Below are 15,816 nucleotides of genomic sequence, written 5' to 3' on the forward strand. Positions count from 1 at the left end.
TATATTGTTATATATGTTGTATTGCCAACAATGTGTCTATGTCAAATAATCAATGACAGGAGCAGAGGACATGTCTTTGTATTGTCTGCACTGGCGGACAGTATCCCACAGCTGTTACTCCTATAACGTTTGTCCATACGTTCAAATGTGTCAAACCGGTTTTAAATTTGTAATTAAGCGAATTGTACTCTTTCGGCTCCCGTACAACTCTACGCGTCACTGCCTGGGCGCCCTGTGATTGGCCCGTTTCAATCCTCGCGGGCTACTTGAACGGAGAGAAAGCAACATCTCTACACGACTCAGAGTAAATGGACCGAGGCTAGCGCTCTTGTTTGCAGGTTGGTAGCAATTGAGCAACTCACGAGTATGGCGACTTAGAAACACGCTTTACACGCTGTAAACATTGTACCGCCAGTTGTGCGTTGTTTGTTTTGATCTGCTTTGTTTTAACGTTGCAGTTCTAAGTGTCGTTGCCATCTCAACAGCTTAGTTTTGATTGTGAGCGCTTGTTTCACCTTCCTCAGCAAGTTAGCAGCTAACGCTAGCCTCGTTGTAACTGTCCCTACGCGATCTTTTGAATCTAAACTCATTCTCGACACACTTCCCACTGCACAAGAGCACGCAGCAGCTGTCGTATCTTGATAGCAAACGGAGGCAGGTTGGACTTATTGTTCGAGGCAAACATGTCAGGAGTTAACAGAGGACAGGGAAGCGCGGCGAGTGAGTACCACAACCAAGAAAATGTGCTGTCAAGACTGAGAGGCTCGCTAAAACCCCGAGCTCCTTCAAACGACAACCAAGAAAACCATCCACCGAAACCGGCAGGCAGCAGAACCGTCCTGGGCCCCCTGCAGAACAACCAGCGGAGCAAAGCCCAGAACCACCGCGGCACAAAGCAGGTGAGTCCGGGTAACGAGGCTAAAGGCTCGCCTAGCTGCAGCTACTGCCTGCTAGTGTCTGTCGTTACGATGGGTGCCGTTGTAGGTTTTGGAGGCAACTAACTTAAGTTATCTTGCCAGTTAATGTTAGTCGCATGTCGGGCTTTACTGACACTTAACTAGCATTTTTCCTTTCTTACGAACTGGCAGATTTTAATTACAGCTGTAGCTACGCCTGTTACCAGCTGTCCGCCATTTTAATGGCCTCATTAAGTTGGTGATATATTTCATACTTTTATGCATCTACTTTGGTTAGGAAACCTACGGGCTTGCAGTATGTTTTAAATTAATATAATAAATTCTCTGAGTTTCTCTCCCCTTCCCTAGTACTGCATCAAACACAAGTGCTGACTCTATAAAGAGGCAGGTTACTGATATGGAGTGCAACAGATTAAAGGTTTTACTTTTGTTTTCTTGAGCAATTATTGCTCTTAACATAATAAATTCCCTCTGTTCCCTGCACAAGTTGCCACTATATTATCCCATGCTGTTGCTGCTGTAATCACATGAACCAAATTGTGTTCTGTAGTGTCTGTATAGTAAAGAACTTCTAATCGCCTCATTGTATGTCTTTATATTGCCTTGCTGCAAAAAGCACCCCCTCCCCCCATGGGGCAAAGATCTGAACTGCCTGTTTGCTGTCTAGGAGTCATCCCAGACCTTGTCCTGTAAAAATGAAGACTTCAGCAAAAGCTGCTATGAGAAGCCCTCCTCCAAGCAGCCCGCTTTCCAGATCCATGTGGACGAGCCCGATGGCGCTTGCACCAAGAAGCCTCAGCAGGCGGTCGAAGCTGTCAAAGCAAAGTCAGTCGCTGCGGAGTCTCCCCTCACCATCGACAATGCTGTGGCAAGGCTCCGACAGCCCCTGGCCACCATTGACATGCCATCGGCAATGGATGTCAGCTTTGGTGAGTTGTAAATGCAACATTTCAGATTGTTCTTTACACCTATCGGTCATCAGACACTTCCAAGTCCTCAAATTCAAAACTACAATTTATAGAAACTACAGCTGACAGATGTTTAGTTGCTTTCACTGTTCATAAACATCTTCACTACTCTAAATGTTAAACTTTTCTTTGCTCAGACTCTCCCATGGACATGTCTGTGGTTGAGGGGGAGGAGAAACCGGTCAATGTAAATGAGGTCCCAGAATATGCTGCTGAAATCCACACATACCTGCGGGAAATGGAGGTGAGGAATTGATTTGATGAAGTGTGACAAGTGTCTCTGCCTCTAAGATTTTCTGCTGTTTCTCATGGGTTAGGTTTATGAGGCCTGTCAACAAGTGCAGTTATCTGAATTTTCAACTTCCTGTAGCATCCTAAGTAACACACTTGTGTTGCTCCACAGGTAAAAACCAGGCCTAAAGCAGGCTACATGAAGAAGCAACCCGATATCACAAACAGCATGAGGGCCATCCTGGTGGACTGGCTGGTTGAGGTTGGAGAAGAGTACAAGCTCCAGAACGAGACACTTTATCTGGCTGTAAACTACATCGATCGCTTCCTCTCGTCCATGTCTGTCCTGAGGGGGAAGCTTCAGCTGGTCGGGACTGCTGCCATGCTGTTGGCATCGTAGGTTTATTTTACACTTGTTAAAATGTATTTAAATTCACTTTGCGTTTGCCTCAACTGACTATTTAAATGTTCAAATGCAGGAAATTTGAAGAGATCTACCCCCCTGAGGTGGCAGAGTTTGTTTACATCACAGACGACACCTACACGAAGAAGCAGGTGTTAAGAATGGAGCATTTGGTGCTTAAGGTGCTCTCCTTTGATCTGGCAGCACCAACCATCAACCAGTTTCTCACCCACTACTTCCTCCACCACTCGGTTAACAAACAGGTGGAAAGTCTGGCAATGGTGAGCCTGGAGCAATATTGCAAATCATTAACACATTTGGCTATGCCACTTGGCATACACCTGTACCAAAGCATTTTATAGCCAACATGGCAAAGAATCTCTGCTCAATAACTTTGAGGTGCATGTAGCTCACTCTCTTTTATATCTTCTCAGTACCTCGGGGAGCTCAGTCTGGTTGATTCAGATCCCTTCTTGAAGTACCTGCCATCACACACAGCTGCTGCAGCCTACATCCTAGCCAACAATGTAGTGACTGGTGGCTCATGGGTAAGTGAAGTTGCAGTCTAAAGGAGCCCTTTGTTTTTACTAAAGTCAAATGTGTTTTATCCCCTGATTCTATTTGTGCACACCTCGTTGTTGGAGTAACAGTCCAGTTTCCTAAAGTGTGTGTGTGTGGGGGAAAAACAATGACTCAGTTATCTCCTCAGCCAAAGTCCATGATGGAGATGACTGGCTACTCCCAGGAAGATCTGATGCCATGCGTTGAGGATCTGCACAAACTTTACCTCAATGCTGCTCAGCATGCCCAGCAGTCTGTTCGGGAGAAGTACAAGGGCCCCAAGTAAGTAGACTGATTGGACCTAAAATGGCTTTTGCTTATTTTTCACAACTGAATGTTTAGTCACTTTGCTTTTTTATGCAGTCTGTTAAATGTTCTAAGATGTGGTTTCTTTTCCAGGTACCATCAAGTCGCCCTCATTGACACTCCAACTAAACTGCTGCTAAACTGACCCCCATTGTCCATGTAGAGTTGTAACAGTCTTTAATGTTTTTTTTTTTAATTTTTTGTCTTGAATGATGTGTGCCACAATTTCAAGTGACATGGCCTGCTCTTCTTGGAGTAGAGCTAGATGTTTAGAGTTTTTAATGGTATTTTTATATACGCATTTATACAGATGCTACAGTTGTGTTGGTTAATCAAGCAGTTTTAATGGTTTGACTTTTAATCTCAGACCAAATGTAGACATCTTATCACCACTCTGTAAACATTCTGCTTTGATCCAGTGTCCCAAACTCCAATAGACTTGAATGTAATCAAACCCTGATCTTTAATACTTCCACTTTTTAAGGGTTTGTGTTCTAAGCAGCTATTGTTGCTGGTTCACCTCAAGCTATTTGGCTTCATGGGATGCCAATTAAAGTGTTTGTCTGTCATGGAGTCAGCTGTCTCATTACATTGGTGTCTTGGAAGCTTAAAGCTTTTCAAGACATCTCCTGCACTGTAAAATATGGCTCTTGTAAATAAAATGCATTTAAAGTGAGACTTCTATATCTCTATGATCATTGTACTCATGGGGGCAGCAGAGGACCACCTTAGTCAGTGGGGTTTCCTAAGATACAGTAAAACTCTTAACAAATGGTAAAACGGTGAGGGCTGGTGAAACTAAATGTACAATTTAACTAGGGGTCAAATGGTTCTACACTGTTAAGCTTAGTTAATTTAAAGCCTGGGTGCTTTGCCTTATGTGCATGTAATTGCTCAACACAAGGTTTTATATGAGCTATGGCTGATCAAGGGCTAAAGCTTGATGGCAAAAAGGACACTGGTAATTTGGAGTATTACATGGTTGGGATCCTAAAGTCAGTTTCATGTCATGAAAAACACCACCTGTTATTTGCTCTAAAATAGTCGCTTGACATGAGCAATTTTCTGCATTTTTTCCACAAGATGTTAAGCATATCATCAGCACAAATAAATGGGGAAAGGGGTTGCCAGAGATCCACATGAGTACATTTTAAACGAACACAAATGAAAGCAAATGTTGACAGTGTAGTTTCCAAAATTACCTAAGATACTGTGGATTGTTAAAGAACCAGTGTGTAGGTTTGTCATATCTGGCAGTTACAGACAGCAACTCTTGTTTCACCCTCACTTTCAAAGCATGGAAGATAAACTACACTGCAATACTTACCGATGTTGGATTTTGTCTGTCCTAGGCTCCTGTAGACACATGGAAGGAGACCATGATGTCTGTAGATATAAAAAGTTAATTCTAAGGTAACAATTTTCATATTATACAGTAATTAAAACATAACTATATTCTAGATATATCCTCCATGTTGCATACTGGACCTTTAAAACTGGAATACTGAATCCAATATGAGTATATAGGGAGATTGAAATATAAAGACAAGCATGGCAAACGTGTCCTTTTTTTTTCTGTCTGCACATAATTAATTAGATGACAATGGGATGGGTGATTTTTACTTCTTATTCATTGATTTAATTTCAAACAGTCAATTTCTGAAAGTGAAGCAAATGCAGCTAGAAGGCATCTCTCGCTCTCCTCCTCTCTCTCTCTCATGATAAATTTGGAGGCTGGCTTTATGCGAGGAGTCTAACAGGAGAGGGGAAGCACAGCCCAGCTGCAGAAAGATTTCCACCATTTCATCTCAGGAGAATGGACAGCTCATGTTCACACTGTCAACAGGTCTGCTTTGTCACTGACTGCACACACTTGTGACTAACTAGAGGATTAAACCATGGGAACAGATGGGAATTCTATAACATAGCCAAACCAGTTGGATACTTGTTTAAGCAATGGCTCCTATGGCTACAGCACAGCATCTGTCTAACCCCTGAGGAAGATCCAAGTGTGAGGAAAAAAGCATTTTTGGAAGAGGTGGGGAGGGCGGGTTGCTGCCTAACCCATGCCTGCCCCCAGGAAATTTCTGGTGGCGTCCACCTCGCTGCCCATGGCACTGGGCTGGGGCTGGAACCTGAGCTTGTACGTGGGGATTCTCCTCGGACTCCTGACCCTCATGATGCTTCTTCTCTGGATGCTCCTCAAGCAGCTGAGGAACTCTGTGGGAAAATCCATGCTGCAGCCTGTCCGCTCTTTCAGACAGCCTTGCTTTGAACAGAGGCTTCAGCAAGTGTTGTGAGAAATGGGACAGTTCTTCCAAAACACTGCCAGGACTGAGGCTTGTTGAATGTGCCTTGCAGATTCATGTAAGAAAATGACTTGTTTTCGACTCAAGTGCTTATATTCCCTCACAAAAAAATAAAACCTGTTCATGTTTTTATTCATAGAAACTACTGTCTATTCTTTTAATAGCTTAATATGTGTCTACAACATTATCTCTCAAAGTAGGGAGTCTTATTGTCTGACTCAATAAAATTACTTATGCTATTTCTTTTCTTCTCTTAGATGAATGTACACAGCGGAGCTCAAACATCTAAATTGCCGACTAAAAACACAAGGCAAGATTAAATCTGCATCTTGATTCGAGCTGATTAAAGCAATGCATTCAGGAAGGCAATTTGCACCCCTCTCATCTTATTGGTGAATTGGCAGGAGGGATATTGAGAATATGCCGCCAATGAAAAATAAAGGAGCTGTGTGCCACAAGGTTTCTCAACTCCTGTGTCCGTGTCAGGGCAAAGTAAATGAGACCCTTGCGGCAAGATCCCACAGGCTTAATACTGTTTGATATTTCTCAGGTGTTTACTATACATAGGCAGAGGCATTTGACACTTCTAACTTATGACTTGGTATAACTCTTTAGTCTTTACATGTTTTATTTTTATTTTTCCCTCAACAATTAGTCAGAGGTGGCTTGGCGGTCTTTTATTAGGTAGTCTCAGACGAATCAATAGCCATTCGCCTAGGGGGGTGTTAATTACACGAAAGGTGATTTCCTCATACGGCAGCACAAAAACACAAACACCCATGGTTCAGTGCTTCTGTGTGATTCCTCTTTGTGGTTAACATTTCTCAAAGGGTCTAGCCACTGGCACGTTTCTACGTGGGAAGAAATTATCTTCGATCAAAACAATTAAATGAGTTCCACAATATATTTTTTCCCTGTTTTATGTAATGTGTTTAATTGATTTATTTGGCAGCATCAATTGTGGCTTCTGTTAAAGGTCTAGTACGTAACATTAAGGAGGGGCTATTGGCAGAAATGGAATATAATAGTATGCTTTCATTAGTGTATAATCACCTGAAAATAAGATAAGTTGTGTTTTCGTTACCTTAGAATGAGCTGTTTTTATCCAAAGAAGGACGGGGGGGATCTCTTCTACGGAGTCCATCATGTTGAACCGCCATGCTTCTACAGTAGCCTAGAGCAGACAAACCAAACACTGGCTCTAGATAGGGCCTGTCATGTTTTTCCCGAGGTTTGCAGCCCCTGTAGTTTCTCCTACATGTTTAGAATACAATAGTGAGGCGAGGGGGTTGCAGTCTGCAATCTACACCACTAGATGCCACACTGGTCCTTTAAAACAATAGTTCGACATTTTGGGAAACAATGTCTAATTCTCTTGTCAAGAATTAGATAATGAGATTCATACCACTCTCATGTCTGTGCAATAAATGTGAAGTTGTTGTCAACAGCCGATCAGCATAGCTTAGCATAAAGACTGGGAACGTGGGGAAACAGCTAGCTTTGCTCTGTCCAAAGGTAACAAACTCCATCTAACCAATGCTCACTAACAAGTCTCCAAGTGTAAAAACGACTATTTGCTAATTTTGTTAGCTTCAGGCAAGGCAAGGCTAGCGCCATCGTTTCTAGTTTTTGTGGTAAGCTAAGCTAACCAGCTGCTGGCTCTACCTATATTTTTAGTATACAAACATTATAGGTCTTATGGGTCAGTCTTCTCATCCAATTCTTAGCAAGAAAGTGAAATGTTAAATTATTCCAGTAAACATTTGCTCTGAGACATGGTTGCTCTGAAATCGCTTAACTGTCTGCAATATTTCAAACCAGGAAATCTTTGGAGACTTCTTTTCAAAAGGTCTGAATTGGTTATTTCAAACTAAACAGTTTGCCAGTCTGCTCCTTTTAGCGAGACGCCTATAGATTAATGAGGTCTGACATCATGGATAGATCCCATGGCTCCCATGGTTTTTCACCTCTGGCGCTGAGCTGAAATATGTCCTCTGGCACTGCGTGGCCATCTGTGGCCTCTCAATCCTCTAATACAGTAGAAACAGCCATTTAGTCTCTGAGAAGGATGGACATGAAAGCAGTTGTAACAGCCCCTGAGCCAGTATCCTCTGCCTTGTAGATCCCTGCTGAATTCATCCTACAGGCAGAGGGAGATTGTTGTCAAGAAAAGAGGAGATATGGTAAGAGATGAGGATAGAGAATGTTGTGGATGAGAACTACAGAAATATGTCTCATATTCTGTGTCCATTTTCTAGGCCTCTGGTTGTATTTTTCAGAGAGGACTGGTAAAGAAAAGACAAAAACACCTGGAGATAATAACATATAAGTCAAGGTAAAAAAAAACAAAAAACTGCCTCTGACCAAGAGAAGAAAATATTAACTCATGATAGGCCTTTATTCCAATACTGGCTGTTTTGAACCTTGTGAAAACAGAATATCACTTATATATAATGTGAAAGGATCAGCTGTGAAGTTGCTCAATTTTATATATAGTTTTAAAGGAAAATGGCTTTCATGTCAAAATGGCTGCTGTGAAAAAGGTCCATTGATACCACACTCACATTTGTCCCTTCAGTCGTGTAGGTGTAAAACCAGAAGATTGTTTGGTTTAGGACTGAAAGTACTGTTTTACCATTGGACAGAGTCTGTTTCCCCTGTTTCCAATCTATGCTAACTATGCTAATTAAACAAAAATAATTCCCAGCTGGTTCTAGTTCCATACACTAGACTAGCGCACAAATATGAAACTGGTATCAATCTTCTCATCTAACAGCAGTAAATCAAAGTAAATGAATCCAGCTTTCTGTAGCTCCAAACATAAAGTGTTTGTTACGTAGCCTACTAGAACCTAGTCTGAAGTAGCTGAGGGGCAGTTAAGCTAGCTAGCTCACTTCCTTTCGAACTCCAAGTAGTCATTGTTGGTGCAGCTAATATTGTGAACTCATTTCGTTGTCACTTATGTTTTGAAGTATCGTTCGTATCTGACAGTTATGAGTGACGCCCTTTCAAACTGGCCACAGAATGACAGGATGATGAAACCACTGTCTCTCAGTCTGATGCTGGTTCTTCACATCAGATCCATGGACAGTTACCCATTAGAAAACACAAAGGGTGTTCCAACAAAACGTGGACGCTCTGAAAAGCTCCACGAGGCCAGGTAATATTTGTTAAAAACGGAGCCATTTGCATTTGTGAGCAGCTGCCCTGAGCACAGAGGAAGATTGCAAACAGAGCCGATCGGTGGTGGCTGGGGAGGCTCTGACTGATGATAGAGCTTATTGTCTGTCAGTCAGCACCTTACAAACTGAGCTGTGTATTTCACGCTGTCCCATGGTGCTCTTCTCATGAATGAAAATCTCACTGTGATTCAGTTTGGAAAGTGACAACTGATGATAGTGGGAAGTGAAAGCAGCAGTCAGCAGTTTGCAATCTCACTGATTTGGCTCATATAACTTGTTATAAGTGTTCAAATTTTATTTTCAGGTGAAAAGTTTAACTGCAGTTGACAAAATCTCATCTCAAGGTCCATTCAGTGGTTGTTCTCTAGAGCTTTGGGTCATAGCACATGATCTTCCTCAGCCAATAGAGTTTGCCCAGTTGTCGTGAAATTGTAGGATTTATTGTAATGGTTTGCACTGTTAATATAATGTGTAAAGTCTTCACATCTAATTAAAATGTATTAACATTTTACTCAACTTTGAGTTTACAAGACAACAGTAATTGTACATGGCATTTGTTATAGTGTCCGCAATGAGCCAATCAATGTAATGTTGTTATTATAGCGAAATCATCCCTCCAATTTCTGCCAGTGTTATGAAACTCTGAAATATTAGGTTCAATTTTAAAGCCTCTAAGAACTTTGTTAAACCTTAATGTTGTAAAAACTAATGCTATATTATGTCTCTTCGGGGGCTACTGTAGAAACATGTCGGTTCAATGTGGTGGTACTTCTTGGAAGGCAACCTGGGGAATAAAAGGCTCATTCTAAGGTAAAAAAAACATAATCATTCTTGTTTTCATGTGATTTTAAGTTAATATTATATTCCATTTCTGCCAGTAGATCCTCCTAAATGTCACAGACTGGGATATCAGTGACACAAAGCTAATTCATTAGCACAGAGCAGAGTGGTTCAAGGGGCTGGGCCTCAGTGATTACTGTAAACACAACGTTATCACTGATTTGGGTGAAACTGGATCATACTTTATGGGGAAAATATTAATTATATATATGTTTTTTCCTCTGATTGCTCTGCCTCAACTGTTGCTGTAGATATCGTTAGCGTGCTACAGAACCAAACCGGGACGAAGAAAACCAAACAGAAGGAGGACAGTTTGACAACAGTGGTACAGAGGTAATTCCTGGAATTTCCCAATAGACTTTCTAAAGTAGTTAACTGCTACTAACTGTAATGTTAGACGCCGTTCGGCTCAGCTTACATTACTACCATTTCTACCTGACAAGAAAACTGACTCTTTACTGTATTCCCCGTCATCAAACTGACACACAACCTCAGATGCTGTGTTTGGTCCCACTCTGTCCGTGCTGTTCAGCAGTCAGCTAATACGACTGCTAACACTCATTCAGCATTATTGGCTATTGCGACAACTGCCTTCCTAGCTGCCTGTTTCTACAGGAAAAAACGTAAATATACACAAATAGCAAATAGCCTTCTGCTTTCCATTTCATGGTGACAAAAAAACCCCGCAGCTGTCATCACAGTTTAATTCTCTCATTAGTGCACAGAAGTAGATGACATTGTTTTTATCCAACTGAGCCCCACCCACTTCAAATCAGTAAGAAAAGCGAGGAGGAAAAAAAAGCTCAGTGTGTAGGGACTCGGCTTGGGAACCGGAGAGTTGCTGGTTCAAATCCCACAGACCACAATATGGAGTGTGGACAGGTAGTATTAGAGGTGCAGTTTCACCTCCTGTGCACTGCCGAGGCGCCCCTTGAGCAAAGGCAACCTAACCCAAGAAACTGCTCATGGGTGCGCTAACGTGGCGAGCCCATCACGCCATCTCCCTCCCAGTTGCATGTCCCACAAGTGCATGAAGCTGTGTATTATCAGCCTGGTGTGTGTGTGTGTGTGTGTGTGTAAGGATAAAAAAGGGGAGGAAAAGAAGAATTTCCCCAATAGGAGATTAATAAAGTATATATCTTCATTTTCTTCATCTTCTAAACAGATCAAAGCTTGGAATAAAATCTTCACTCATACAGAATCCCATTGCTCTTAGTTTAAAACTGAGTGAGAAAATTGTTTTTCAGGGTCTTTAATGTCTTATCCTGTACTAAGACATGTAGCTAAAGTAGGGAATACTTAGCTTGAAATAAAAATGTTGTTCTCGTAGCTTATATTTGGACAGATCTGTGGTATTGAATATTTAACTGACACTGCCATTTAATATTGACACTTGTAGAAAAAAAAAAGTTATGTGGATCTCCATTCTCCATTGAATCTGATAAGGGTATTATTAGATGCTTGTTCATTTGCAATTAAAGGAATTGTGGCTCCATGTCAGTCTGGGAGGCTGTGAGATGAAATGACGAGCCTCCGTAACTGGATAACCTGAGAGATGGTGTTCACACTCTCATCTTCTCACAAGTGCTCACTTTAATTAAGGTTTGCAGGGACGAGGACAGCACTGATGATATGTGAGCTGCTCCCCGGCGCTTCGCTCTGCTGATCCCTTCGCTCCTATCAGGCATCAAGCATCTCCTGTTTGTCTCCTGTTTGCCATAACATACGTGTACCTTAAATTAACCAGGCTTGAAAACATGTTATCGTCAGAACTGTAGAATGTGAAACATAAAGCAAATGATATAGAGGGCCAAATAGAAAAGCCATCTAATTAAAAATAACATGTTAAATTAAGTAAATCCAATATGATTTTTTGATTCAAGATAATTACAACCTCTCTGATTCTCTTGATCCATGACACTGAAGTAATCGTGGGCTTATGTTCCAAAGCAGGTGGAAGGTACATTTCCATACACATTTGAGGTACTTTACTCAAGTATTTCCATTGCCTTCCACTTTACTCTACAATTAAAAAAGGAGTATTGTATTTTTACTTCACTACATTTATTCAACACTTATAGTTATTTTACACATTTGGATTTCATATACAAAACGTATTTGAGGTTCAAATACTTCATCATAGTCAAAACTTTTCATCGGTGCAGTTAATGCTTCCTGTACTTTTATCAAGAATTATTATTTGCAAAGAAACTTAAGCGAAACTAAACAGAAGGGGATAATCTCTGTGGAAAAAAATGTCTGTTTAAATGTAATTTGATATATGAGAAACACTTCTGGAAGGTATAACAACTTCTCTAAATTAGCCTCCACCGTAACAACAACCCTCCAGAACCTTCTGGACACTCACACTTTTAGACGACCGTTTAACTCCTCGTCACTTGAAGGTCCCACAAAGCAGCATACATGAGGTCATGATCTCCGATTTGACTGACAAGTGAGTGAAACACAACACTGCACGCGGATGAGGAAGTGCTTATTGTCAGCTTTCCCCGGTGACGCTGCAGCCTGAATGGAGTCAGGAGGAGTTCTAGGGGGCAGAAAATAAAGAGCTTGTACCTGAGCCACGGATCACCTGTGAGGAGAACACGCCTGTTGGTAAGAACACACACTTACTTATTCTGCTTGTGTTGATACCTACACAGTTGTAATCGTTTTTAGGCACATTAACACTGCCTGTTTTAATCAGGATTTTGTCATCTGCTCCACTTTCTTTCAGTCTACAACTGTCTTCCATCAGCAAAAAGGATGGTAACTATTTCCTTTTTTGGTTTTATTTTCTGTTAAATTAAATATGGTAGTCAGTGTGGTAAATGCTATGAGAATTGCCAAGAATCAACCTTGTTTTGCACAGCTGGAATTAAGACTTGTGTGGTTGAGCCACAGCGCCAGCACTAACCTATATGTTTTTGTGTGATGAAGTGTATCTTAACTCTTGAAAGGTCAGTACCTTTTCAAGCCTTACAAGATCTGTAGTGCATGATCAGTCTAAAACAATGCACATCACAAATAACTGTCAGCACCAGCTCTTGATTTGCATGCAACCCTAGATGCTTTTTCTTTCCATTAATTTGACTGAATTTTCATTTCAATGGATCTTAATTTTTTCATTATCTTTTCTATACTGTGACAATTTGATGTCTAGAGACACCCTGACTTCTGGATGATCCCTAATTCACTGAAAGGACTTTCTGTGAAGACGCACTCATTAGTAAAACATTAGTGCGATTCGTGTAGTATACTCACGTTGGCACGAAAAGCGAAGGAGCAGCTTCATTTGATACCCTTGATTTGATTTTATCCTCTCTAGCTTGTTGAGAGACCTCAGACTGTCTGATGAGGATGAGTTGATTTAAGACGTAAAGTGATGGCAAGAACTCAGTTTCAGTTGATGACGGCGGTCTAATTTGTACCATATTGTATTACCACGTGCATGGAAACTGCAGGTACGTTTGTCTATTTGTATCCCCACTTGGTTACAATTACATCAGAGGACGAGACAATGCTCCCTGATGGCACTGAAGAGGAACAAAACAGCCAAACTGTGAGCTTAGCACTGACTGATGGCTGACATGTATCCATAGGCCTACTCTTATGTCCCCCTTTACTCGTGTTTTTTCTTGTTCCTATAGTTGGATGTTTGAGTTTCACTGTGCAGAATGATGTATGTACATGTATGTGTGCATGAAACCAGAAGCATGTTTTAATATTCATCTGCTGAAAGTGGAAAGTTTTAAGGGGTAGGGTATACAAGCATGATTTGGAATTTAAAATGAAAGTCTATCTTGGTTCAGTATGCTATTTACACAAATGTGATGTAGAAACTTGAAGTGACCAGTGCACATACACTAATAATGGACTGTACAGTGAAGTAGGAGACATCTTTTGTCCAGCAGGAAATAAACAATGAACAGATTTACTTTGTTCACTATCTTAGTTTAGCGTGTTAGCACTGGCTAATTAGCACTGAATACAAAGTAAAGTTGAAGCTGGTGGGAATGCCATTAGTTTTACAGGCAATTGGCAATAAACCAAGTTTGGACCGATTGAAATTATAACGACGATGGAGCTAGGCGAGTAGTCAAAGGATCATTAATATCTGTGAGATCAGTTCTCTCAGGACCATGGATATCTTTACCATATTTCATGGTAATCCATCCAATAGTTGTTGAGATATCTCACTCTGAACCAGAAACGTTAACTTTATGGCGGTGGTAGATGAGAAGATAATCCATCTTTTTCACTGGCTAAGTGAAACCTTTGACCTGCTGGTGGCACCAGATGAAGAGTCATTGGGATTTATCCTTTGGGGACCTTAAAATGTCTGTACCACATTTAATGACAAGTCATCCAATAGTTGTGAAGAGATTTCAGCTTGGAGCAATGTGGTGGGCTGACTTTACCATCCTTAGAGCCACAATGTTATCTAAAAAAACCTTTTGCTAGCTAACATTGATGAAGAGAGACTGTGGTGTCAATTTAAAGCTCAGTTTCATGGTGCCTGCAGACAGGATCAAGGCTGTGACGGTAGCGTATTAAAGTGACACTTCAAGGTAAACGTCCTTGTGTTCTCTTGAAAACAGATGAGCAACAAAAGAAATAATAAACACTCACACTGAGAGGAGGGGGAGACAATTATCTTGCATTTCTCCCACCTGCGAGTTTGGAACGAGGGCGCAGCTGAGGCAGACGTTTTATTGCTTTTTCTTTAAATGACATTTTCACATACGTGAAAACACAGGACATTTTGAAAAAAAAAATGAAACAGATGTACAATATTATTATGCAGGTGTACAATCATATGTATGACTTAAATTCTACAGCATAAACACAAAAGAATATATGAGAGTATATGGTTTTGTGTTTGTACATTTGATTCTTTATCTGTGTACAAAGATGCATACTTGCACACACCTGTATGCTAATACATACAATAATAAAGAAAATGTATTTTAAATGTATTAAACATTCATTTGTGTTGCTCTCTTCCTACAGGCATACAGAGGAAGTGTTAGACCTTTCGTCAACTTCAACGCCAAACACGATGCTGAAATCCTCCATAGAGCCATGAAAGGAATCGGTCAGTTCTATTAAGAAAAATGCCTTTTTTAACTGCTGTTCAGCTTTCCCACTCACACTGGGAAACTAAAATCTATCTATCTTTGTTCAGGGGTATTTTAATGGTTACTGAACCTTCAGGAAGGCTTATTTTAAAGTTGTGGGAGTTGCACATAATATAATATACAGCAGGTTTATTTGCACATACCCACAAGTGACAATGGTGTCTCATTTATGTGCCATTAGTACAGACACAAATACACACAAATTCAGTGCAGTTCTGTTTATGCCGTTTAATGTTTGCTTTGCTGCTCTTTAAAACTAATATAACAATAAAACACAGTAGTGGCACAGCTGTCAGGGAAGCTTTTGGTGCTCTTAACAATTAGAAGAACTAATTAGAAGAGAAGCTGAGTATCACCAAGTTTTAAACTTAAACTTTATAGCAATAATTCCAAAGACACATCACAAGTAATTTCTATAAAATCCCAGTAATGAACACTTGGCACCAAACAGAGTCAGTTGATTCTGTAATATGATGGCAGAAGCAGAGGGTGGACTGCTAAAGAATCTGAAATGGTTAGAATAGTTTGAAATAAGCCATGTGATGATACAGGCAACATATAATACTGATACTTAACAAAGGAAAATAACATATAGGAAGGGGAAGTATTGCCAAAAGCACAAAGCCTCCTCATTCATTTCAATGAGGCTGCATTGGTCAAGCTAGTTATTGTTTTAAGACAGCAATGCAAACCTATTGTTTAAGGCAGAAGGCAATTTGAGAGGGGATGAGGGGCGAGGCCTTCCTCTAGTTATCAGAATGACCAAAATGCCTCCCCCCCTCTATTGCCCAGTAGCAGAGAGAGTGCAGGGTGGAGGGGTTGTTTAGTTGAATATGTTAGTCCAGTCTGCCTGACTCATTGATCCTTTATCTGACTGAGGTTTGTGCAAGTTAGAGCCGATGGCCCCGACCATGGCTCTGAAGTATCAGTACCCTAACTGTGCTATGTATTGATAAAT

At 40.8% G+C, this 15,816-nt stretch overlaps 2 protein-coding genes across 2 annotated transcripts in view; both read left to right on the top strand.

Annotated features, from left to right (window-relative positions):
* Positions 1-282: 282 nt before the first annotated feature.
* On the top strand, positions 283-4,064 carry ccna2 (cyclin A2). Its single transcript, XM_035668716.1, has 8 exons — positions 283-899; positions 1,585-1,846; positions 2,023-2,129; positions 2,289-2,512; positions 2,596-2,800; positions 2,954-3,067; positions 3,229-3,362; positions 3,480-4,064. Exons 1-8 carry the CDS (start codon positions 684-686, stop codon positions 3,529-3,531), a joined length of 1,314 nt encoding a protein of 437 aa, XP_035524609.1. The 5' UTR covers positions 283-683; the 3' UTR covers positions 3,532-4,064.
* A 1,388-nt stretch (positions 4,065-5,452) lies between these two features.
* The window catches only part of anxa5a (annexin A5a), a 26,460-nt gene continuing 16,096 nt past the window's right edge, over positions 5,453-15,816 (top strand). Inside the window, exons 1-4 of the mRNA XM_035669757.1 lie at positions 5,453-5,682; positions 7,818-7,878; positions 8,668-8,855; positions 14,709-14,815. Coding sequence (XP_035525650.1) covers positions 5,453-5,682; positions 7,818-7,878; positions 8,668-8,855; positions 14,709-14,815 — 586 coding nt within the window. The remainder of the gene's footprint in view (positions 5,683-7,817; positions 7,879-8,667; positions 8,856-14,708; positions 14,816-15,816) is intronic.

Source organism: Morone saxatilis, unplaced genomic scaffold (genome assembly GCF_004916995.1).
Source record: "Morone saxatilis isolate NCDOM2014 unplaced genomic scaffold, NCSU_SB_2.0 Contig22, whole genome shotgun sequence".
Taxonomy (NCBI): Eukaryota; Metazoa; Chordata; class Actinopteri; family Moronidae; genus Morone; species Morone saxatilis.